Genomic DNA, 26,708 nt, shown 5'->3' with positions numbered 1-26,708 from the left:
GATAAATAACGGAGGGGCGCTGTACAGTGAGGATTTATTTTTATTGTTGTCCGTGGGAGCGCTGGCCAACTGCGGTGTACACGTGTGTCTGTCTGCGTCAGATAGCGGTTGATTCAACGTCTCAGCCGGTCAAACGTTCGTGAGGTCAGCGGGAGGCTGAACCTGGCCGACCGCCCGGCCCTTCGGGAGCCACAAATTTATGGACCGAGTCAGACTAGACGACACAACGGGATGTTTTCAGCTCATCTTCTCCCCCTGATCACGTCTCCAGATGCTCCGTCCAGAGCCAAACTACCAAATTGGTGATTTTTCTCCTGTGCATTAACGCTGGGATTAGCAGGCTAAGCTGGAGTGTAATTGGAGGCGGAGACGTGATGCGGCACGCTGCACTCGCTCTCCTCCCATTGTTTCCTCTCTGTAAAGATAAGAGGCGCTGAAATAGCGTCAGGAGACACCGTGATGAAGGCGATTGTTTAAATGAATCTTCTAGCTCGTGTTTTCGGACACGAACTGGGACAGAAACGAGCACAGAAAGGAGGCGGGTGCAGGGGTGTGCTGAGTAAGCACTTCCTCCAGCTGAAGCAGCCGGGGGAGGGGGGGCGGGGGGTGATGGAGTACCTCCTCCTCATCCCCCTCTAATGCTAGATGGCTTTTTATTCATTATCTTTTAAATATATGTACACTCCAACGTTACAGGTGTGGAAAATAATTTCCCTGCTTGAGGATGTTTGGTGATGACGGACACCTTTATTGTTAGGTGTGAAAACAGCATCTTGTTTTGTCAGTGTGAAGTCGACCTTTGTTCAGCGTCTCGGCTCTCGTAGGACAATGTTAGATTTATTTTGTGGTACTCTACTTTTAGTAAAGCAACTACAAACAAATCTACGTCTACAGTCTTGATGAGTTTTTGTCTGTTTACAAGCTTCGAAATGAGAACGTGTTTTGGCATCTCTCGGAAACAAACGTGAATACTGGATATGTAAATCTCCTCATCTCTACATTTCATACGAACATTATTTCATGTTGTGAGTGAAGTAATTCATCCGATCAGCCTAAATTAGAATTCATGACAATAACAGGGGTAAAAAAAATCTGATGCACCTTCATCTTTTATTCAACATCACAACTCCTGTAGTAGACATTTGGTCTGAGAGAACAGCAGACTATGGATTTCTAGTATTATGTCTCAACAGAAAACCACTACAAGTATGAAATGGACAAGAGAGACAGGAAGGTTAAAACATGGCTACAGGCCTGCATGCACAGAACGATGGGAGTAAATATTGTTCTCCAGGTGAGAGCTGTACAAACTGCGCAGCTACCAGTCAAACAGGTAGGTCAGTCAATTCTGTGCAGGTGAAACCGAGTCGCACGCACAGTCTGATGTACATCACACAGTAGTGTTGGATAGCATCATATACGACAAATCCATTCAAGAAGGCACAATCCCATCCTCAACAGTCACCCAGCACAAGCTTAGGCAAACATACAGGCTGAAGTCATCCGAACTAAAAACTACAAGTCCCACGGTTGCATCCAACAAAGTGCTCTGTGGATGGATGGTAAAGCAGCAACTTGAGTTACGAGAACATCAAATTGACTGAAGTGATAGCACACAGTGAGTCTGTAAAGCCGTCCTAGTTTCCACTGGTCCTGGGTCAGAAAACAGTCCTAAAGCATGTTTTAGAACAGACAGCATGTTTATTTCAAACTAAAACAATATGCAACCGACATCAGAACATCCCTTCGTTCGTTTTCTTTTTCTTCCCCCTGGCATGTCATTTTCTGTTTGTGTTCACTGTATAATTAGAGACAAATTACAGACATATATTTTGGGGGATACAACATATTCATGTTTTCAATTTAAAAATGTTCATTTTTTTTTTTTTCCCAATTAAAAGCAGCTGTACTGATCTCACTGTATGTGGGCTATTTGTTCTGCGTAGAAACGGAGCGCGCTGGAGGACACCGTAAAAGCATTCGTTGAAAACTTTGCAGCAGCATTTTAAAAGGAGAGGAGACAGAAATTGGGCCAGCAGCTGCCGTTTTCAAGTATCGCGTGAATCTGCATAAAATCCATTGTCGAACAGCCAGGATCTCTTTCTCTCTTCCATAGGAAGGTCAAAGCTAAATTTCCCCATATACAATTGAAACAGTTTGGCAGGCAATTCAATAAAATTCACCAAGCTTATATTAATTAAAAGGGGTGGTGAAGAATTACAACTTAAAAAAGGTAAAAGGAAATAAAATACAAACAAAACTTCTATGCATAAAATCCACTAAGGAGCCTTCTATTTAGGTACAGTGGTATTTGTGAGAGATAAAATCATTAGTTGTTGGTGATCAGACAATAACTGGTGTGTGTCAGTATTCGTCATTTCCCGCGTTTGTGGTGGTAGTTTGCTGACATGAGTACAGAGAAGAAGAGACAACTTTACAAAATGATCTTTTACCTACTGAGTGATGATTATGTCCCCTCAGTGTCTGTGAGAGTGTCTACCACTGGCTGACTCGCAGCTTCCTCCGTGGGCTCACTCTGTTCACTGTCTACGTCCTGAGGAGAGGCAAGTTGCTCCTGCTGCGGCTCCTTGTCACTTTCAGGGAGCAAAGAATCATGGGAAGGGTCTGGAGTGGGCTCAGGAGAGGTCTCGGGCGTGGGCTCGGCCACGGCGATATCGTCTATCCCAGATCCATTGACCCACCGTGGCTGGTGCGAGGAGGCTCTCTCGTGTGACTCCTCCTCGTTCTTCTGCTCCTCTGGAGAGCGAGTCGTATCTTCGGGGGGGCTGGCAGATAGTGTGAAGGCCACAGGTGAGTCCGGGGACGAAACCTCGTCCGGCGGCGAGGCTCGGTTTGGGGTGTCAGTGTCTGGAGAAGCAGCCGTCTTGGAGGGGGACCGGGACGGGGACTCTGCGGGAGGCGGGGTCTCTGATCGAGGCGACGACCGAGCGGGAGCTTCAGTCGAGCTGCTCTGAGCCTTGTTGTCAGAGGATGGGTCAGGTGACTGAGCTGAAGGTGGAGACTGCGCCTGAGCCGTCTCAGATGGAGTCGGGGGTTCTGACTGGGACTCGGACACAGCCGCTTGGCTCTGTGACGGAGGAGGAGACTTCATCTGAACCTGCGGCGGCGGCTGATTCAGACCCAGCAGAGAAGGTTTGGCCTGAGCTGGAGGCAAAAGCGGGGACTGGAATCGTTGCTGCATCTGAGGGTTTAATTTGAGCGGGGCGAGCAGTTTGCCTTGGTTCAGAGTCAGGTTGGGATTAAGAGATGGAGTTGGAAGCAGAGGTGTGGGCAGCGGGAGGAGAGGCGTCCAGCCTCCACGTTCCCGGTCCCTCTCACGGTCCCTCTCTTTGTCCCGGTCTCGGTCACGCTCGTGCTCTCTGGTGCGGTCTCGGTCTCGGCCTCGCTCCCGGTCTCTCTCACGGCTGTGGCGGTTACCGTTCATCTCTCTCCGAAAGTCAAAATCTCTTTCATCTCTATCTCGTTGCCGGTCCCACGGGCGTCTTCGGTCATCGAGGTCTTGATGTAGTTCACTATCAAAAGTAGCCGTGGCGGCACCACTACGGTTCCAGGTCTGCGACCCCCCAACAGCTCCGGCATTCACAGAACCACCAGCTGCTCCTCCCGCTGTCCCCGGACGGCTGTCAAAGCGATTTGGGAAGTTCTGCCCGGAGGTGGAGCGCTCCTCCTGGAAGGCTTTTGGGCCACTTGGGGCCGGCGGGCCTCCTCGCATGCTATCTCGTTCGTCAAAGTCCCCTCTGGCCTGGTTCCAGCGATTATCAGGAGTAAAGCCTGCAAGAGCCTGCAGACGTCCTACTAGGCTGGATCTGGCTGGCTGAGTCCCGGGGGTCTGGAGCAAGGGAGGTCTGCCTCCTACTCCTGCTCCTGCTCCTGCTCCTCCTCCTCCTGCTCCTCCTCCAAGGGCATCCCTGTGCTCTGGTGGAGGGGTCCGCAGCAGGCCTGTGCTCTGCTTCTCCATCGGAGGGAAGCGGTAGTCCTGGTCTTTGCCCTCGTCAGCCCCAGAGGAAGACTCGTCTTCTGCTTTAGATAGGTTTTCGTTGTTGAGGGTCGAGGCCCTGTTGAAGGGGTCCAGCTGAGGGAAGGGAGTTCTGGCACGGGCTTGAGCCTGGAGGGAACTTTCCAGGAGGCCAGCGGCCTGCTGGACAGCGCCCTGCTGCATCAGGAGCGGGAAGCGGGCAGCGGCCCCAGGTTGGAGGAGGTTAGGTCGCACATCCAGTGGCAGCAGGCCAGGCATTCTCTGTGCGCTCAGACCTGCCTGATGCAGCGGGTGGGTGAGGGGGGCTGTAGGGTGCATGCCCAGCAGACCCATCCCACTGCGGACTGCATTCTGCATACCTGGGGAAAAAAAAACACAATCACAGAAATACATGTTAAAAATCATTCTTGGCACAAATAACTCATACAAAGCAAAATAAAAACGATCTTAAGAGAATATCTGTGATTAAAGTGACCGACATAAAAACTCTTTACGTGTTAGCATCGTCTCACCTTGCAGTGTGAGCTCTGCAGCTGCATCCATACCGTCTACAGACTGAGGAGTCTTGTCGTTGGGGGCCTGCTGACTGTGCACTCCCACCGGGTTGAACACACCAGCTCCTGCGATGGCTGAAGACATGAAGCTGCCAGGGAGAGCGCTGGTTGGAGGAATCATAGCGCTGAACGGTGAATCCTTCACAGCGTCTTGGCTGGAGGCCACTGAAGAATGCACAAGAGCTACAGGTGAGCGAGATCAAGATCTGATTTAATCCAACGGTCTACAAGGTGGCGACATTTACAAACAGACATGCAGGTATTAGTCCGAGGCAGTGTGTCATACTTACAAGTGGCTGCTGCAGCCATCCCTGCTGCCTGAGCAGCCTGCATATAACCTGCACAACGGAAAATAACTTGCTGTAAGTGTGTGAATTTCTACAAGTCTGAAATTGACATCACTGTTTGCAACATTTACCTGGTGGAGGCTGTGAAGTATTGAAGCCGGCTCGAATGAAGGGTGGTGGCGGCCCGTAGCCTGGTGGGGGTATTCCCATGGTGACGGGGAAGGTAGGAGGCACCAGACCTACTGCACCGGGGACCGCCTGGGCCACTGGGAGCTGGAGGAGACATGAGGAGGTTCACATGGAAAACACAGAGAAGTTAATACTGCATCGGTTCAGTTTGTAATATTAACGAGTAGCTGTTCAAGTCTTCAGATGAAGACAGCTCTACTTATTTCAAAGAATGATAAACTCTGAATGTTGTCATCAAAGAAAAGAGAAAAAAGATGATAACATTAATATCTGTTAAACATTTTGTTGATAACCAGCTAAAATAGAAACAGTGGGCTGAACCACTGTACTGTTATCAGTCCAGGTAAAGACAGAAAAAGAGACTCTACCTGTACAGGCATCATGGAGACCTGCTGGTTGTAGCTTTCAGTTTGGGTATTAGATGCTGCTGAAGTCTCAGCGCTTACTGGCTGACTTGTAACTTCCTTGGCTGGTTCAGAGTTCTTGGCTGCTTCCCACTCTACAGACAGAAACACCATGAAAAGTTAACAACTACTGTCCAATTATTTGTTTGGATTGAGGAGTTTAGTTCTCTTTTTCCAACTCCATCATCGTTGGGTTTCCCAGGAGCTTTTCTTTCAGGATTTGGGACATAATCATCAGACAAACAACAGAAAACCTAGAATATGATGAAATGCTAAGACGTGTCTGGATATCTCGGTCACCTTTTCATCCCGTGTGTCTTCTACTTTTATTAAAAAACAAACACAGCTACTACTTCCACAGATCCAGAGTCTGTGTGGCAGGAAACTTGTCATTTTACCATCATTGACGGTCTCCTGGTCAATGATCCCTCCTTCAGCAAAGCCGTCCAGATCATCCACCTTGACCTTCTCCCAGGGTATGTAGGTCACTCCCAAGTCCACATCCCAAAACTGCTTGTACTCCTGCTTTACTCCTTTGTTCAGAGCCCATGCAATCTGCATCAGATACCAACAGCAAAGGTCAACAAGCAGCAGAGTGATTTCTGGGAGCATACCATAATTTGTCTGGAAAGCAAAACTTCCTCTGAGAATTTCCTATTGAAGGGTCAACGGAAAATTACATTAGCGGAAAAAACAAGAAGATTGAGAAAGCAATGAATTAAATTATAAAGGTAATGCGGACCTTGATGATCTTGGAACCAATTTTGAAAGAGCCCGTGCTGAGCTTCTGGCGGGCCCGGTACGCATCCTGCCTGTGGACCATACAGATGTAGGCACAGCCTCTGGGAGGGATCATCTGCAGACAAACACACACAGATCACATTACATAGGACACGGAAAGGTTAAAGAACACATGACCATCCTGGAGAACAGCAACAGACTTGTGTGACTCGGGAGGAAAGTGTAGAGAAAGGACAAAGACAGTATTGGAAAGTGTCAGACCATCAACAGCAGCTGAAGGACACCACGATGGTAACGACAGACTGAAGGTCAAAGAACTGACTGACATACTGCAACTACATCGGAGGATTAATAAATGAAGAGATCTACTTACATTGATAGACTCGATCTGACCGAACTCTTCAAACAGATTGGTGAGGTCTTGCTGAGTTGCCTTTTTGTCCACCTGTCCCACCCACAGAGTTGTGCTGCACACTAGGTAGGCACAAGTCAATCATTATTATTATGTGACTTCTGGCAGGAAACAGTACTTCAAGTATTCAGCAACAACCACCAGTGATCTCCTCTCACCACTGAGAGTCTTGGATCGTATGGGAGGAAGTCCTTTCTTCTGCCGCTCCTTCTCTCGTTCGCGGGCGCGTCTTTCACTCGAGTAGGACCGCGACGACTTCCTCTTGCGGTCTCTGGACCGGGACCGGGACCGCTTGCGGTGCTTACGTTTCCGTGAGCCGGAGCGGGACCGGGATCTTCTCCTCTTGGGAGACCTACCGAAAGACAGTAACCGACCTTCAGGCTTTTCAGGCGGACTTTTTGTCATGTTTACTGTGAAACTTCATTTTATAGCTTCTTTAACTTAGACAACTGACAATTCACAGTTATTTTAGTCACACTGAGAAACTTGTCCTAAATGAGTGAAACTTACCTCGAGCGTGACCTTGAGCGTGTTCTTGATCTCGTGTTTAAGGCCTTCTTCTCTTCTGCCTCAAAAATCTCCTCCTCCAATCCGTCCGGGCCCTCGTCCAGATCCATGTCCTACAAAACACACGGTTCATTTCTAGGTGCAGCTGTAAACAGCAGGAATTATTATTGGACTGTGGGTTGCAGCTAAATAATTACTTTGTGAAGTCTTTGTTATGTGACATGCATTTTTCCCCCCACAAAACTACGTACATGCAACCAACCTATAAATGAGTAGGACTTGTTTGAAGCTTTGGTTGTGGCCCACTAGCCAGGCATACCTGCTGTTGGTTGTCTATGGAGTCGTCCAACTTATTGTCGAGCTCAGAAAGCTGCTGCTGGCTGCTGCTCTGACCCGACATAACCGAGTTCTCCTGACCAAAGATGGAGTCCTGCCCTTCTATGCTCATTGCCTGCAAGAAGAACAAGAGCAGTGGTTTTTTTTAAATGCCTTTCAATTAAAGTGTCGAAAAGTAACTGATGACAACACATCAATCTGTAGTTCGTTAACTGAAGTGTTTTTGTGGAGCTTACGTGTCTTAGAGGATATTTACATGTCTAAAACAATACTTAGGTGCCCGTATGGAGTCAGACAAACCTTCTGCTGGTGCTCCATCAGCTGCTTCTGGAACTGCTCCAGGTTCTGTTGTTGCAGTTGCTCAGCCAAATGTTGGAAGAGGGAGCTGTTAATGGGCTCGGACACCATGGGCCTGGAAGTGGTCAGCAGCTCGATTACATACAAGCACTGAGGGGACGCGGCTGACACCGTGATGGAACAAACAAACAAACAAACAAACAAACAAAAGAATGATGAACTCACAGTTGAGATGATGAGGAGTCCTTTTTAGAGTCTTCACTACGTTCAGAATCGTTCCCAAAGTCAAACGGACCCAAAAGTTTCTGTAACAAAGACACAACATAATGACATTAGGAAAATTCAGGTATAGCAAGATATAAAGTAGTGGCTGCTGCCTGCAGCGTTACCTTATTAAAGGAGGAGACTCTCTGCTCCAAGGGGTTGAGGCTGTTGGCAGTTGCAGCCGCAGTGAGCTGAGCTGTCAGCGCTTGTAACTGCACCACCAGGCCAGCGTCCAAGGCCTGCAGCAGGGACGGCTGGGGCTTCTGCTGCTGCATCTGCAGACTCTGGACCAGCTGCTGAAGCTACAACAAGTGACAATACACAGATTGGACACACTTTAACACCAACTGCAGAGGTTGCTCTGAAGCAATTATTGTCTCACTGAACACAAACAATACGGGATAATTATAAACCCATTATTAGAAAACGTCCGTTTAACAACTTAACCACATTACTGCTGATATATTGATATCGTGATAGATTTTAGACATTATAATATCTTGATATGGCATAAGTGTTGTCTTTCCTGGCTTTAAAGCCTGTGTTATAGTAAAGTCAAGTCATTTTCTGAACTTACCAGACAATTTAGCTGTTCTATTATTTTACCTATTTTACCATTACATCCGTAGTACTGATGATCATTTATCAGTGTACATACTTTGGTAAAGCAACAAAAGGTATTTAGTCATGGTGTCCATATTATCAGGCCCTGTGAGACATTGTGTGGACATGCTTACTGACCTGTTGTCCCTGGGGACTCTGTAATATTTGTGCAACAGCAGCCACGGTGTCCGTGTTGGTAATCTGCGACGCCCAGTCGGGCAGACCCTGGACGATGTTGGCTGGCGTGGCCGGCGTAGCTGGGGTCCCTGAATGCACCGGGAGAGACGGGACTATCATGAATCATGAGGCAGCCGCATTCAATGGTGATGTGAAACCAGCTCTCTAACCACATCAGCACAGTGTGCTCTCACTGACCAGGTGTAGTGTTGTTGACCGGGGCAGCACTGCTGGGCATTACAGGCGTGACACTGGGAGGAGGAATCCCTGCTGCCATGTCCAACAGAGGCTGAATGATGTCACTCTTGAAGACCGCATTCTTTTGCCAAAGATTCAGGACTCGAACTATCTTACTCTGGAAACACAAACAAATAGCAAAAGCGATGACACAGCAGTAAACGGTCTGTACTTGTATAGTTTTATCACCTTTCAGTCTCAAAGCTCTTTAACATGTTTTTCCATTCACCCATTCACACACTAATGAGACAGATCACCACGCAAGGTGCTGCCATCAGGAGCACATTCGCACACCGATGGTTCACCATCAGGAGCAACTTAGGGTTCAGTGTCTTGCTCAAGGACACTTGGGCATGTGGACAGGAGGAGCTGGGGATCGAACCACCAACCTTCCGATTAGTGTGCAACCCACTCTACCGTCTGAGCCACAGCCTCCCTTAAGTAAAATGCAAGGAAACTGTGCTTTGGAAGAGGTGCGAGATATGAAAGTGCTGGTACGGTACATGAGAACAGGAGTACAGTCAAGGTCAAAAACTATCTATTTAAAAACAAATCTACAACACTTCGGCTTTGCAAACCTTTGTCACTTCATTTTTTTTTAATATAATATTTACCAATGATGACATGAGAGGAAAACACAAACATTGATTGACAAGACAGGCACTCCGTCACAACAATGCAAATAAGTGTGGCCATCTCTGATTTATTCCTGAAAACACATATCCTAAATGTCAAGATGTCTGATATCATCTCCCAGAGCACCATGACTGGCCACAAAAATGAAAAGCAAAAGAACAGAACACAAAAGCCATTAAAAGCTGTCTGACCTTATCATCTGAGGGGCAGCGGTAGAGGTGCTGGAACGTTGCAATGATATTCTTGCTGAAACGTGGAGCAAAAACATCTTTCTCGGTGCCAAACTGGTGTCGTGACTGTCTGACAATGGAGTCGATGACGTACAGCCCCGGGACCTTGTACTCTGGCTTGCACTGGGGAGGAGAAATACAGCAAGTGTTATAAAAACAGGGAAATAATCTAAGAGTATATTTTCTTGAGTCTTATGCATTACATACAAGTATTTACATATTTACAATGTTATACTAAAGCTTCAAATTGATTTGAAAGGAGTAATTAAGTTATGGACACTGATATCTGCATGGTCAAATTCAAATAACTTAGTTTAAATTATAATAACAGGAACAAATTATTACAAACAAAACAAACAGCACACAAAAAACAACAGCTCTTTAGTGAGTTTTCTCACTTTGGAGGAATCTTGAGGAAAATCAAGCTGCTGTTGTAAAGGACCCTTCTGCCATCTGGTGGCTCGTCTGTTAGCTACAGTGTGCACTAATATATATATTTATATATATATATATATATTATATTATATTAAAAAAAATTAAATTGAAATTAAAAGTCAATTTTGACCAATTTACAATATAAAACAGCTAATAAATATTATTAAGATATGTTCATGGCTTTATTTACACTTCCTTCGTGACGACTGGTTTAGATGCAAGAAGGAAATTCAAGTATTATAAAATCATTAAATTATAGTTATCAAAATGATTCCTATTTTTTATGGTTCAACTCACCTTTTGTATGAACTTCTCTACACTCTGGACAACATGTTTGTAGAACTGAAAGTAAAGAATAGGAAAAACATTTTGAGTGGTTTCCACAGCAGAATCTCAGCCTAGTTACAGAAAAGGGAAACCGTGGCAACAAGAATAAAAAGCAGCTCCACAGAGTAAAAACCTGGAAGAAAGGAATCAAAAATGTGTCATGGAGTTTTTTGGTTGAAACACCTCTGCAATTTCCCCCTTTATACCAGCACCATCACCACCATCACCACCCATTACTGATACTGATGGTGACAACCATAATTTTTCCTCCTGGCAGATTTGAAAATTGAAAAATTTACCCAAAAGCAACCAACTAATTTCATCTCCAAGGTTGTCTATGTTCTAATAGAGAGGAATACAAAAGACAAGCTGAAAAAAATCATCAACTTTTGACGAGGTAACACAAAAATGCAAAGAATCATCATGACAAGTAATAATAACAAGATTAAAAAATGACTTTGTTAGATGTGTGATTAGTAGAATAGTAGATATTTCTCCACAAGCAATATATATATATTTTGAAGGAAGAATCTTATCTTAAACCGGTAAACTACGGTCTGGCACAAAGATGCAGGAGCTAAAACAGTCTGTTTTAGAGGATGAACTGCATAAAGAATCAGTATAAAATAAGTAAGGGTTTTGTTAAATTGCAAATCATACAAAGCAACTGTGGAGCCCCAAAATAAAAAAATAAAAACTGGAAATAAGCATAATAGGTCTCCTTTAATGCAACAAATCCATAAACAAGGATGTCAAATATATCTCCTTTCTTTCATTACGTGATGCTTATTATTAAGCTCTTTGGTCAAATACAGTCATTACAAAATAAAGTGAGCTGACCAAAATGACAGCTGGAACTTTGCAGACTCCTCTGTTCACCTGAAGCTAAAGGAAGGATGTTGTGATGATTACTGGCTGTTCAGAAAGCCTTCAATAATAGACCAAGCAAAACATTAGTAAATGACCAATCTAAAAAATAGCATACTGTTGTTAAGGGGCAGGACAGAGAGCAAAAACTAAGAAGCAGGCCAGGCTATCCCATCTTCATGCTAATAATCACATAATACATGTATAAAATGTAATATAATAATACAATTACTATTAATGCCCTTCTGACAAGTCACATTTCCTCCCAGCCTGGTGGTTGGAAACCGCTGCATCCATTTACTCTGTACAGACTATCACAGCAGATAAAGCACGGATAACATACATCTATGTAATTCAGATGATTGTGCAGCTACATTTAAGTGGTTTGTAACACCATCTACAAATGATCCCAGGTTGGACCATGGAGTGAAACCATGGAGTGAAACCATGGAGTGAAACCATGCCGAGCCTTTCATCAGCTCCACACTAACTGCTCTGCATAACTACAGCTGACTGTGCCATCAGCTGCTCATATCTGATCTTTTAAAGTGGATCCAAACACACTTCATCCCACTAAAACTAGACAAGACAGAAAAGTCAGCGACTAAAATTGTCCCGGATTCACAATGTTGTGCTGATTTCTTAAAGCCCTGAAAGGAAAGTCCTGCATACATTAATATATAGAAAACGACTGAAAACTAAAAAAGATGACACATTTACCCTTTTCATATTACTCACTGACGTTATAACAGGAAGGACTTTGAGAGAGCAAAAGCACTAAATGTTTGTAATTAGGAATTTATGACCACCAGTTTGTGTTGAATGGAGCAGAAAGTCAACACGTTCGAACTAAAAGCTCAAATTCTGCAATCAGCCAGAAGATGGAGTCAAAGCACATCAGATGAACTCTTACAGTTTATGGTTCTTTATGACCAAATACTATTGAGAAATATAGTTATGTCAATCAAAATAAATTAGTGAGGTGGTACTTTAAAAATTAAAGTTCAATCTAATGAAGACATATGAAAATAATATGAAATAATTCCCTCCACCGGTCAGATTGTGTCATTAAACACACTGTGGATGTGAGATAGATATTACAAAATATAAATCCAACAAATCCCACTTCACTAGCATTTAAAATAATAAATAAAAAGCCTTCTTGGAAACTTTTTACTGCTCCAAAACAAATACATTTCAAATACAGATAAAAGCACCTACATCCTCCAGCACATATCTCTCTATTCGTCTAGTTTACTAATAGTTGTTAGTTCAAGCTGCAGGATAGCAACGACAGTCAAAGAGCTGTTGCACATTTTTGGTAAATATTACTTAGAAAAGAAATAAAAGAAGGAGCTTTTAAAGTATATAATTTAAAAACGTACACATGAAGCGAGCCGCTTATTAACGACAACACTAATGGAAGAAGCGGTAATGTGTCACAGCAATCAGCCGGGAGCCCGGACATCTGTCTGATTTATCTCAACACAGTGTATTGTGTAATATTGTCTGAATGTAGGCTACTAACAGATTATTGAGAACCTGGTTCTGGCTCCTGTCCGGACCAACTGTGCCGTTATGAGGAGCAGCAGAGAGGCACCGTCGTAATGTTTCATCAACTGGGCCTTTATTTCCTGTTTTTAGGCAGCAAACACTGCGTTCACCATTTGGATCGCCATAATACTGAAACTGGAGCTCCTCGACAAACTTTACGTCTGATTACAGCAACGTTATCACTGCTGTCGTCAAGCGCTTCACGGCGGCTGCAGCTGTTTTTTGTTTCAAACATTTAGCTTCTTACGTCGTATCTATGAAGTCATCGCAGTCATAGTATATCCAGGCAAAACAACCAGATTCACTTCAGCCATATATCTCAGAGCAAATATGAACTGTAAAGCCTGCAGCGATGCAAATTATAAAATATATTTGGGTCAAGACTCTTTCGCAAATATAAAAGTATGAGCTGAAGCCAACCTGCTTGAAAGCAGCAGCCAGTAACTCAACTCAGCATGAGTGAGGACTTGACCTCATGCTCAGACTGAAGGGAAGAATATTGGTCAGCAACCCTGCAGAAAGCTTTTTCTTTCTCTTGTTGTTTTACTTCTTTCACTGAGGAGCAACTTCACAATTAAAAACACTCATGAAATATGAACCTTCTTTAAATCAACCAGTTTGACTTTAGAGCCTAAACATGGCTGTAAATGAACCGGCTGTCTGCTGGCAACGGTTCTTCACTAACCAGGCTTCACTGCCGAGTATCACGAGTAGTGATCATAATGATGATAGTGTTACACCATTGTATGGATAATAAAAGCACAGAGTCATTTTATGTTTACAGACAAGACCGATGAAAGGTGAGCGGATCGTGACAACAGCAGCGTCATCAAAAGTCCACGTCATGAATAGTCATCACGACTTGAAAAACAGACTTTTGAAAAAGGGGCATTGGAAAAGAAAACTCCATTAAATGAGCTCCAACGGGGCTCGGCAATGTGGAATTAATTCAAATATTTGGGTTTACATAAATGTGAAAAAACATGAAATCCCCAAATCGATATATGTGCAACATCAGCACTAACGGTTGAACACGGTTCTCTGGAAACACAACATACGTACTGATGAAGAAAGTTATCTCACTTCAGTGATTAAGAAATTGTTTGGTTTTACAAAGTTGAAGTTGAAAAGACCCCAATATCACAGAAAGTTTGTAAAAACTAAGTTCTAACAGCAACAACCACAAAACCACAGATAAAAACCACCGAACATCAGCACATCACTCCTCACATGACACGTCTGGACATCGTTAGATGACCTATACACAATCACTGGCACATCAGAGACATGTATGCAGTCAGAAAGCCTGTTTTTAACAGGATAGGAGCAAAGACGTGGATGTTGATGAGGACATTACTGAGCAATAGTTGAACTCATCTGTTTAAAAATAACAGCTGCACTGACTTTATTGAATGAGGGTTCAAAATACTGTAAATATTGTCAGGAAATGTCCAGTTTTCTCTCAATGATTCGTCATTGCGATCACACCATGTCGAGCAAATGTGCTGATAGTCATCAATAATGTTCTGTAGCGTCTTACAATAGGAGAATAAGTAGAAATCAGACTGACAGCCAATCATTATTTTCATCAGATTCTTAGCAGCCTCAATTAAAATTAAATTTGATGATGACAAACCTTCCTCCCCCTGGAAAACTAAGTCATGCTGCAGTGCTCCTGTCGCTAGGCAACCGGTCAAGCATCATGCATAATGTGTGTGTGTGTGTGTGTGTGTGTGTGTGTGTGTGTGTGTGTGTGTGTGTGTGTGTGTGTGTGTGTGCAAAAGATGCAAACATCTCTGCCTGTAACTTTTACCCAATCTTCATCTGCCCTATTCTCAAATTTAATCAGCAAAGGATTATTAAAATAAAAGCAATATTTTTCATCATTAACCTGCATTTCCACACGAGAGCTTGACATGAGCAGCAGAGTTTCAACATGATGGGAGTTATAAAACTTACATTACCAACTCAGCAAATGTCCTTTATAACTACTTAGTGAGTCTGATGGTTGTTGGACAACATGCTTTCCTTCCCTCAGAAACTTCATTCACATTTAATTTACAGGGACAGAATAGATAAAAGGAAATATGTTTTAAAGCTACAGCAAGTGCATGTTTAGTTAATATCCATTTGATGTGAACAGCAAATAATAGTCCGGAAAAAAACCGCACAGAAAAAGGAAAAAACAAACAAACCCAAAAAACAAAGAGAGTATGTTTCTAGCTGAGATGTTTATCTTGACAAATGAGTCATGTTCGTTTTTGTGCTTTTTTTTAAAATTTATTCTAAATACTTGTATTGATAATGGAGCACGTTATTTTGAGTATAACGCTAAAATAACATGCAACTGTATTTCTAAAAGAATCGTACAACCAATCAGTTCATTAAATATTGATCCCAGATTTACATTATATTTATCGATGCAGGTCTTGTTTCCATTTCTTTGTAAACTGTAAACTCAAAGGGATGATTTCAATTTGACAAACTAATAAATTATCTTTTTTACTAAACTGAGTTCACCCTGTAATTCTCCAGCGGCATTTTTAGATTTGAGAAACTTTTATTCTGGGAAGCATTTTGGTGGAAATTAGAAAAATAACAAAAAAACATTTCTTGGTCGCTGAGAAGCAGAACTGACGGTAAAAAACTTAAATGAGTCAGAGAAAAGAAGTTCTTTGACAAACTAGTTAAGTTTGTCAATGAGTACTAGTTATCAATTAACTTATTGTGCTCCATTATATCCAATTAATAATAGAAGCTATTTGAAACGGGGGAAAAAAAGATTGTGTTGTATTGTGGAATCTTTTAACAGGAAAATAAAATTTTTTATCTTTTTACAAAGTTTGAAGGAACCTGAAAACAATGCCAATGACTATGGCAATAAAATGTAAAAAATAGTTCCAGGCAAGCAGATGGAAAAGAGAAACATGTATGCTAGAAGCTTTCAATAATTTTCTTCTACAAAATATTATGGAAAAACAATTGCAGCCCTTTTCACTCAGATTAAACACCACAACACAACTACAAGCATTTTAAAATATGATGTCTATTTTAAACATAAAAAAAAAAAAAATCATAATTAATCAAATTGAGCATTATTTTTCCAAACAGTTGCTTCTTAATAATGCATAAGATGATAAATACGATATTATATTTCTCACCAGATTAAAACTGAGCCATCGTTAGTTTGGATTAAATGTGCTTTTCCTGCTACGACAAGTTAAAATGTCTTCTATGAAAAGTTGTAACTGTGGCTGCGTCTCAAGTCTCGTACTTCCATGAATGAGTATTAAACACAGACAAGTACAGCAACATGACGAGCACCTGCATGTCTACTCAAAAACAGTCAAAGAAATTTGGAGTAAAACTCAAATCACTTCTGATCCTCAACAGTTGAGACAACCAGCGACCTGTTTCCAAACTGACATCGATGACTGATGAAGCTGCAGCTTTTTATAGTGTATATATATATATATATTATATTTATATTATAGTGTTGTCGCTTCGCAGCCATGTGAGTAAAACAAGGGGACAGAAACACACCATCCAAACACAGCCAGCAGAGATGGTGGTGACTGATGTCATCATTTCCAATAACTGCACTGACTATTGGAGACAACACGAGTGTGTTAAAGTTCAGCACGGTGTCAGTAGGTCTGCTGCTACGTGATGAACCGACCAAAGCATGTGAACTGGGACACATCCTGTGTGACTGAAAGGAAATGCATCTTCACTGTCTTCACAGCCTGACAGATGTCAATCAGTCTGTAAATGTTCACAGTTTTGAGGTGTGATCAGCCAACCGAAGTAAAAACCCCCGTGTGTGTTCAGGTCCTCAAGACTTCCTTTAATGGACTCATTATCAGTACAAAGGAAATCCAAAATAAAAGTTTGTCTCTAATACAATCCCTCCTGATCTGAGCTCAAAGGCTCTTTAGGCTCTAATCTAAGATGTGTGTAATAATCTCATGTTTTAAGTAACAACGTTTATTGCAAATTAAACAGCGGTCACTGTAGACACTGTGACAGGCACGCCGTACCACATTTATCAGGTGTCAAGTGAAGGGATGCTAACTGAATCACTGAAGTCTCAACTACAGATCATGTTTCTCCTCTCAGCCAGTCGCTGCCTCTTTCTGGCCAGCGCTCAATCAGGGTCGACGGCGTGACCGCCTTTAAGATGATATTGTCAAAAGGAATCTAAATGCTGTGAAATACAGATGGAGAAGACAGAAGTGCCGCCTCCACCCTCACACCCCATCAACCCCAGCAGCAGGAAGCACAAACCAAGTGTGGGGGGCAGACATACGCTTTTGAAAACACTATCGACCCATTTTGGACTAAATCCAATCAGATGGGAGTTTCTGTTTTTTTTTATGTCATAAGTAAAACTGAAATGATCCCAGTGGAGAGCAGCAGTTAAATAGACAGAAAGAGAGGGAGCTGGTGGACAACAGCTGGCAGCTGATCTGAGTGGGAGGCTGAGACCGAGTGATCCAACTGTACGTTACAGACAGAAGGTTTTGTTAGAAGTTGTGCTGAAGAGTTTGGACTTTGCCATTGGGGCAGTTTTGATGGTTGTAGGCACCATAGTTTATCTGCAGCGTGCAGGCTGATTCTAAAGGCCACCAGACTGGATCGCAATCATTAAAGTTAATACTTCATATCCCACCGGTCGCACCACAGCTCATGTCAGCGGCGTCCTAGAAACGGGTCTCGGCTCCGCGGCGCTTCAGATCGGTGCCGAGTCCGTTATTAACAGACGGAGACCCGAACAGCTGAACAGCACGTCGGCCGGGCAGAAAGTCAGCCAGAGAATTTAAAAAAACAAAAAGCAGCCGTGTGCAGACTCACAACAAGTCTCTACATCGCTGTAAACCTCCACAGCCGTCCACTGAGGACAAGAAATACGCTCTCCCCCTGCTGCAGGCACGCCATGTAAAATAGCTGAAATAATTAAGAAGATTCATGTTTTTTAATGACATACAGCAAAGCTGTATTAACTTTTGTCTGTAGGCTGCAGCACAAAGTAGGAAAAAAAACAACAATTAACACAAAACAGAGAAAAAATAAACCATTTAACAACGTTTCGTCACGCTAGGTAGCACAAAAATCAAGTCAACATGACCGAATCAGGAAGTGACATGAAACGTAGACAAAACGCTTCACTGCCGAGACGCTGGCGGTGGGACATGAGGCCGTGCACACACCACGTCATATTATATATATACATAATATATAATATATAATAAATGTGACTGCAACTGGACGCTCACTGGTCTGAAACCATGTGTCTCTAACAGTTGCTGCTGGTCACAGCGATGCTTCGTTTACAGCAGCTGCTCCTGTAAACCTCTTTTCATCATCTAAAACCACTACAGTCAAACAAATAGTCTTAAAACACGCGAGTCTGCCAGATTAGTTACGATGAGAACAACCGTGCACATCGATTGTTCAAACACATCCGGATTTGGCACAACTATTCTGTCTATAATCTACTGTTTGATTGTAAGACCAGCGTTGTGTAAAAGGGATCAATAAGTTCAGACTGATGAGCAGCGCCGTGACGTACGCCGAGCAGGAAGGTGTCGCCTGATGAAATGTCATCGGCTGCTCAATCAGGACCCACGTTATGCAGGTTTTTGTGAGGAAATTAGTAACGGAGACCCTTTAAAATGCTTCAGGAAGCTTACGGCATTGAAGCTTTCAGGTGTTTTGAGCGAAATTCATATTTCCGAGGGAGTGAGCGTCGCTGTCATCGGACCAGGACACAACTCGGTGGGTTTTCTTTGGCACTCGCAGGGCGGCGCACCGTGAAAATGTCACTTAGCGTCCGACTGTCAACAACAAGATCTACTGTGAACTTCAGTGTGGTGAGATGAACACCTGGATTCTCCAAAACGACACCGCAGTGCTGACAGCGTGTTGAAACCGTCCACAACAACACAACCTTCTTCTCGCTGGATTTATCTCCCTGCGACTTCTTTCTGTTCCCCAATAATTTGTCACTAACTTTAGACGTATTCTAAGTTTCAAATGCGTAAAACGTTACCGACGCAGAAGCACGTGTAACTCGGGTGCTGAATTTCATCAAGCGATGAAGTTTGTAACACCTCACTGGGCTGAGCCTTCCTGCAGCTGCATGCACGTCAAGGTGCTGCACATCGCTCGCATGCAACCGGATCAGTACGGAAACGTATTGATCCACGCTGATCAATGCAACAGGCCGTTGCTTGTAACCCAGTCAGGGAGATTGTTCTTCAAATGCTCGGTCGCTCTGGAAGTACGGTACACTATTGTTGGGCTCTTCGCTCATGCAAGATTATGGAATTAGCCAGATGTGCTGAACCCATCATGACAATAACCCATCAGAGATGTAATGTCTGTGTGCATTGAGCATTCAACTCCGTAGATTAAAAACAACATTGATTCAGACGAGGCTGTTTGATGCCCAAAAATGTTAAAGCAACATTACAACAACTATAAACTCTGAAGTCATCTAGTAGTTGATCCTTCAGCACAGTACGAACCCAACAAAATCAAAATCCCCATCAAATCTATGATATATGTCAGGATTAAGCTCAATAAAGCCGGGCCGTGTTTGAATAAATCAAATTATGTGTTTGTTGTTGTTCATTTAAACTACATTTTTTGCAAAAAAAAGTAACAGCTCCAATTTGTTGTTAAAATCAGCACTTGAAATCTTAAAATACCAAAACAAGAAAAGCAGATTAGACTGAAATTTTCAAGTTCTTTCACATGTGGAAACATGAAAAATTCAACATAGTGTGTGCAGAAGACACGAAGCACTGCTGCTCTGTCAAAACAAGCATTCAGGGTTTATGTCCTGTAAAACAGACTTCCCTCACAGCGCAATCTAATTACCATGATTACGTTATTGCGACACAGATACTGGTTAACTCTTCAGTTACTGGTTACTTCACATTTTGCAAAAAGAACCAGTCCAGCATCACCATCCTATATCATGCAAAAATCAAGTTATAGTTATGTCTATTGTGTTGTAAATGAAAGTTAATGCACCAATATATTTTAAATGTCTGGTAACCCAAAAGTTAACTTTTTATAAATCAATTATGGCAACTTGTCTCCTCCCAACAGTCCGAGAGGTTGACTGCATTTCCTCCACCAAAACACAAAAACTGGTACCAGATCAGTCAAGAATAAAATTAACAAGACTGCATCTTCAACTCCAAAAACATTCAAGAGCTCAAAACCAACATCGCCCAACGCACGGCAACCAGAACAGCCAAAGCTTGTCTGGGTGTGTGGGAGCATTTTAACTTTAAATGATTTCAGTCTTCTTCCATCTTCCTTGTGAAACAACCCATACTCCTACCTAAGCTGGTTAGGGATTCTCTTATCTCTTTGTAACTCTCTCCACCCCATCCTCCTGCTTCACTTTCAGTGCTTTGGGGGAGCTGGGAGAGCTGCTGAGGGAAGGGGAAACGGGTGTTATTCACAGGTCACACATGGTACAGCAATTCATTCACAAGACTACAAACAAAGAAACATCATCGCATGGTTTATTGTTCAGGGCTGGTGTCCTGAACTTCAGCTGTCAGGCCATGAAGTCAATTCATAAACACGTCATAATAATACTAATACGCTACATCATTATAAGAATAATAGATTTGTTAAGGAAAACATATGTATTAATCTCAGAAGAATAAACGGTCTTTATTTTCAGTGAAGATGGTAACAGGGAGTTGGTTCTCCGAGAGGCTTTTAGGCTGCAGGACACCAGCCGAGACTAATCACACACCAACTGTCTGGAAAATCCTCATTTAAAAGGAAAACTTGACCTCTTAAAAAGAACATTTCTACAGAACTGAGTAAAAGACATCTTCAGTTGCAGTTGAGTGAAATCTGAGGCACAAAACTAAACTGATTTTCAGATGGACTCGTATCAAAATCCTCTTTTAAACATCCTCTAGACACGGCTCACAAAAACAGGATATTTCAGTGCCTACTGCCTACAAATGAGTGTTAGTGCTCGAACATGCTGCGTGTAGGTGTCATCTGATAAGACTTTTAGAGAAGGATTACCAGGTGAAGCTAGAAATATCTCACAATCTACTCCAACGCCAAATTCATCGACAGTTATTGCTGAGAAAATAGAGCAATGCTCTTCTTATTCATTTAGATCATGTTACAACTACATATGGGATCATTTACAAATTTCGATAAACGAGTCCTTTCACATTTTTTTTGCTGCGTCTATGAGCATTTTCCATCTGGTCCTACTGGAGGCAGACGGCTCTGTGCAAAACGCACAGGTGATGATACGAAGCATTAAAAAAAGCACAAAAATGACGCGCGTGAACTTTACTCTCAACTCCAAATCAGTCCGTCTGTGTTTCTAACGTGGATTTCAGTGGACTTAATTATCCAGAATGAAAACACATGTAGGCGGATAAATGAAGCTCAAACTGCAGCTCACAGCGTAACTCGCTCTACGGGCGTACGAGGACACCTGCCTGAAAATCCTCTGATTTTTAAGCTTTCTTCGGTATTAATGTAATTCAGTGAGTTTCAATAAAGCCGCTCGAAAACAGTCGACTAAGCATCAGTTGTTTAGTCGCAGGAAGAACCAGAGCGCCGTTAAACGGTGTCTTGTCAGACATTATAATAACTTAGAGGTGGTCTTGTAAGTAGTTAGTCGGGTAGTGAGTGATCCTCATGGAGATGCAGTCAGTGTGAAGTTTCAGGAGATCAGCTGACCAAATGTGTTGCATCATCATTAGTAACATCTGTGCTTTTCCCACAATGAAAAACCTGAGTTTCTACTTCGAGACCGGCGGGTCCAACTAAAGACAACAGATTTATACTCATGGTGCAAAATGTCAATTCATTTTGAAACTGCATTGAATTTTCATATTGTTTTATGCAGCAAGTTTAAAGTTTTCTTTTTGGCAATTAGATGTTTCAACATCCTGGTTTATGAAGTCCTTCTTGTGCAGGAGCTCACTTTAAATATGTAAATATACCAGATGGTTAAATGAAACCAAGCAGGTAGAAGAAAAACTCGATAAATAAGGTGACGGGATATTTTGGTTGTGATAAGGTAGAAACTTATTACAGACTCAAAGTACAAAATAGCATATTGTGTTAGTAAATACTTTAGTTTGAATTATATACAAACATGATCTTTGTCACATATTGATATGCAAAATGAAATCATAATATTTCTCTTTGTTGATACTGGCTGTCAATCCTCCTCAATGTTTTGCCTTTTAATTCCAAAGTGAAAACAAAGTCCCACCGGTTCTCATTCGTTCCACCTCCTACACCAATGAATCGAGATAAGCAACATGAACTATGTATTTCCTTTGGTTTGCCACGATAAGCGCTGCTCACAGCACATAATTACCAAAAACATACAGGATCTTTTGGTTTGCTCCTCTCGTCTAAATTCCTTCAACGAACCAAACTACGTCTCATCGCTGCTTGCTTGAGTTGAGTTGAGCAACTACACACTCAAGGACAACAAGTTCAGTTTTCTATTTGTAGGTGACAAAATATTCCCAAGCTGAAAAGTTTATATTTACAATTTTAGTCGTGTCATGTTATTTCCCCCCAAAAAACATTTCAACAGGATGTCCTGAAGTATTCACGAGTAAATATGAGGAGGAAAACACGGCATTAAACAGTGTTTTAATCGGTTGATATGAGCAGAAGATGCGGTCGCGGTAGAAGAAAGAGCCCAGCAGCTCGCAAACAGTTTGAAGGCATTCGGCCTTCGTTTCAGTATTTTACTATCGGTGCCAAACTGACCAGTAAAGTCTGAACCCCCATTTTCATGTTTGTGAATTTGCCCTCGTTTACATGTTAGTTTGACTTTTAGTCTTTTGAATTTTAACAACCACATTATTATTATTACATCATCGTTGTGCTAAACAATGTTAAATATTTTAAATAATCTTTAGAAATCCGTTTTGCATTAATTACAAGAAACAATGAGACTCAGTCTGAGAATGAAACGTGAAAAAAATCAATATCTGCTCCACATTTTGTTTGGATCTCCTCTGTTACACAGATCTATACTTTAATATGCTGATAGCTGTATAATGATGACCATTTCATACCTGCCTCATCTTAAACAGGTCATACTTACTTTGATAGCCTTGATTCCAGACTTGGTGATCTGAGTCATCTTGGCCTTGGAGATCGGCGGCTTGTACTCATTCAACGAGTAAAGCTGCAACACGAGAAACAACACAAATCATCTTTAGTCGCTCAGTGAGCGTAAAAACAACTATAATATAAATATAAATATATATAAAATAACCACGGAGAAGCAGAAGTTCTCCATCCTCCCTCCTGGTCCGCAGAGCTTTGTTCACCATCTGGATGTTTCACCAGGAGACGATGTGCTGATCTGACTAACAACCTGTTTTGTTCTCTTTCAGCCCTACAGATCTCTGTTTTGTTCTCTTTCAGCCTCCTCAGATCTCTGTTTTGGTCTCTTTCAGCCCTACAGATTTCTGTTTTGGTCTCTTTCAGCCCTACAGATCTCTGTTTTGGTCTCTTTCAGCCCTACAGATCTCTGTTTTGGTCTCTTTAAGCCTCCTCAGATCTCTGTTTTGGTCTCTTTCAGCCCTACAGATCTCTGTTTTGGTCTCTTTCAGCCTCCTCAGATCTCTGTTTTGGTCTCTTTCAGCCCTACAGATCTCTGTTTTGGTCTCTTTCAGCCCTACAGATCTCTGTTTTGGTCTCTTTCAGCCCTACAGATCTCTGTTTTGGTCTCTTTCAGCCTCCTCAGATCTCTGTTTTGGTCTCTTTCAGCCCTACAGATCTCTGTTTTGGTCTCTTTCAGCTCTACAGATCTCTGTTTTGGTCTCTTTCATCCCTACAGATCTCTGTTTTGGTCTCTTTCAGCCCTACAGATCTCTGTTTTGGTCTCTTTCAGCCTCCTCAGATCTCTGTTTTGGTCTCTTTCAGCCCTACAGATCTCTGTTTTGGTCTCTTTCAGCCCTACAGATCTCTGTTTTGGTCTCTTTCAGCCCTACAGATCTCTGTTTTGGTCTCTTTCAGCCCTACAGATCTCTGTTTTGGTCTCTTTCAGCCTCCTCAGATCTCTGTTTTGGTCTCTTTCAGCCCTACAGATCTCTGTTTTGGTCTCTTTCAGCCTCCTCAGATCTCTGTTTTGTTCTCTTTCAGCCCTACAGATCTCTGTTTTGGTCTCTTTCAGCCTCCTCAGATCTCTGTTTTGGTCTCTTTCAGCCCTACAGATCTCTGTTTTGGTCTCTTTCAGCCCTACAGATCTCTGTTTTGGTCTCTTTCAGCCTCCTCAGATCTCTGTTTTGGTCTCTTTCAGCCCTACAGATCTCTGTTTTGGTCTCTTTCAGCCCTACAGATCTCTGTTTTGGTCTCTTTCAGCTCTACAGATCTCTGTTTTGGTCTCTTTCAGCCTCCTCAGATCTCTGTTTTGGTCTCTTTCAGCCCTACAGATCTCTGTTTTGGTCTCTTTCAGCCCTACAGATCTCTGTTTTGGTCTCTTTCAGCCTCCTCAGATCTCTGTTTTGGTCTCTTTCAGCCCTACAGATCTCTGTTTTGGTCTCTTTCAGCTCTACAGATCTCTGTTTTGGTCTCTTTCAGCCCTACAGATCTCTGTTTTGGTCTCTTTCAGCCTCCTCAGATCTCTGTTTTGGTCTCTTTCAGCCCTACAGATCTCTGTTTTGGTCTCTTTCAGCCCTACAGATCTCTGTTTTGGTCTCTTTCAGCTCTACAGATCTCTGTTTTGGTCTCTTTCAGCCTCCTCAGATCTCTGTTTTGGTCTCTTTCAGCCCTACAGATCTCTGTTTTGGTCTCTTTCAGCCCTACAGATCTCTGTTTTGGTCTCTTTCAGCCTCCTCAGATCTCTGTTTTGGTCTCTTTCAGCCCTACAGATCTCTGTTTTGGTCTCTTTCAGCTCTACAGATCTCTGTTTTGGTCTCTTTCAGCCCTACAGATCTCTGTTTTGGTCTCTTTCAGCCTCCTCAGATCTCTGTTTTGTTCTCTTTCAGCCCTACAGATCTCTGTTTTGGTCTCTTTCAGCCCTACAGATCTCTGTTTTGTTCTCTTTCAGCTCTACAGATCTCTGTTTTGGTCTCTTTCAGCCTCCTCAGATCTCTGTTTTGGTCTCTTTCAGCCCTACAGATCTCTGTTTTGGTCTCTTTCAGCCCTACAGATCTCTGTTTTGGTCTCTTTCAGCCTCCTCAGATCTCTGTTTTGGTCTCTTTCAGCCCTACAGATCTCTGTTTTGGTCTCTTTCAGCCCTACAGATCTCTGTTTTGGTCTCTTTCAGCCTCCTCAGATCTCTGTTTTGTTCTCTTTCAGCTCTACAGATCTCTGTTTTGGTCTCTTTCAGCCTCCTCAGATCTCTGTTTTGTTCTCTTTCAGCTCTACAGATCTCTGTTTTGGTCTCTTTCAGCCTCCTCAGATCTCTGTTTTGGTCTCTTTCAGCCCTACAGATCTCTGTTTTGTTCTCTTTCAGCCCTACAGATCTCTGTTTTGGTCTCTTTCAGCTCTACAGATCTCTGTTTTGGTCTCTTTCAGCCTCCTCAGATCTCTGTTTTGGTCTCTTTCAGCCCTACAGATCTCTGTTTTGGTCTCTTTCAGCCCTACAGATCTCTGTTTTGGTCTCTTTCAGCCTCCTCAGATCTCTGTTTTGGTCTCTTTCAGCCCTACAGATCTCTGTTTTGTTCTCTTTCAGCTCTACAGATCTCTGTTTTGGTCTCTTTCAGCCCTACAGATCTCTGTTTTGTTCTCTTTCAGCCCTACAGATCTCTGTTTTGGTCTCTTTCAGCCCTACAGATCTCTGTTTTGTTCTCTTTCAGCTCTACAGATCTCTGTTTTGGTCTCTTTCAGCCCTACAGATCTCTGTTTTGGTCTCTTTCAGCCCTACAGATCTCTGTTTTGGTCTCTTTCAGCCCTACAGATCTCTGTTTTGGTCTCTTTCAGCCCTACAGATCTCTGTTTTGTTCTCTTTCAGCCTCCTCAGATCTCTGTTTTGTTCTCTTTCAGCCCTACAGATCTCTGTTTTGGTCTCTTTCAGCCCTACAGATCTCTGTTTTGGTCTCTTTCAGCCCTACAGATCTCTGTTTTGGTCTCTTTCAGCCCTACAGATCTCTGTTTTGGAGACGGTTGAACCCGCCTGGTATTTGAGTCCATGTCGAGCAGTTAGCTCACCAAGTTATCACGCAACTGAGGCGGCTTCGCTAACTTGGAGCTAGCTGGTTAGCACGAGCCTGTTGAGAATATTTGTTCGTACTTTTGACCCAACTCGGTGTTTGTTCACATAAAACATTGACTTCAGAGCTGCAGGCTGGATTGTGAAGGTGGATCACCTCCCGGGTAGGTGTCCGGTGCCGCTGCGTGTCTGTGAGCAGACCGAGGCCTGCTAACGACGCTCCGCTCCCTGCTGCTACCTGATGCTAACGTTAGCCAACTAGCTGCCGTAAACGTGAAGAATCCGATTCGGAGCCGAAGATCCGAACCGGGAACGAACCTCGTTGTTAAACGCTTTCACGGCCTCCATGGTTCGACTTCGGCTCGCAGGTCACCGTTCACAGTCACAGTCGTCTCCTCAGTACCCGGTTGAAGACATGCATGCCCGACGTCAGGCGAGATGGAGGAGACTGCCAATATGGCG

General features: G+C 42.9%; 1 protein-coding gene across 2 annotated transcripts; it reads right to left on the bottom strand.

Annotated features, from left to right (window-relative positions):
* Window positions 1-1,082: 1,082 nt before the first annotated feature.
* On the bottom strand, window positions 1,083-26,704 carry LOC138199738 (SR-related and CTD-associated factor 8-like). 2 transcript variants are annotated; one of them, XM_069151897.1, is made up of 20 exons: window positions 26,565-26,704; window positions 23,190-23,273; window positions 10,604-10,648; window positions 9,833-9,994; window positions 8,967-9,123; window positions 8,730-8,857; window positions 8,114-8,290; window positions 7,950-8,029; window positions 7,728-7,839; window positions 7,411-7,542; window positions 7,095-7,204; window positions 6,743-6,936; window positions 6,546-6,646; window positions 6,174-6,287; window positions 5,830-5,986; window positions 5,396-5,526; window positions 4,970-5,111; window positions 4,842-4,889; window positions 4,510-4,734; window positions 1,083-4,356 (listed from the first exon to the last, which is right to left on the bottom strand). In XM_069151897.1, the coding sequence occupies exons 1-20, from the start codon at window positions 26,592-26,594 to the stop codon at window positions 2,468-2,470; spliced, it is 4,218 nt and encodes a 1,405-aa protein (XP_069007998.1). In that variant the 5' UTR covers window positions 26,595-26,704; the 3' UTR covers window positions 1,083-2,467. The 2 variants fall into 2 exon arrangements, with proteins under 2 accessions (XP_069007998.1, XP_069007999.1); XM_069151898.1 differs by having other exon boundaries at window positions 4,510-4,716.
* Window positions 26,705-26,708: the final 4 nt, after the last annotated feature.

This window comes from Embiotoca jacksoni, unplaced genomic scaffold, assembly GCF_022577435.1.
Source record: "Embiotoca jacksoni isolate LCO1_2020_lvr unplaced genomic scaffold, fEmbJac1.0.p SCAF_18, whole genome shotgun sequence".
Classification (NCBI taxonomy): Eukaryota; Metazoa; Chordata; class Actinopteri; family Embiotocidae; genus Embiotoca; species Embiotoca jacksoni.
Note: the sequence above shows the minus strand (reverse complement) of the source record. Positions and strands in the feature narration are given on the sequence as shown.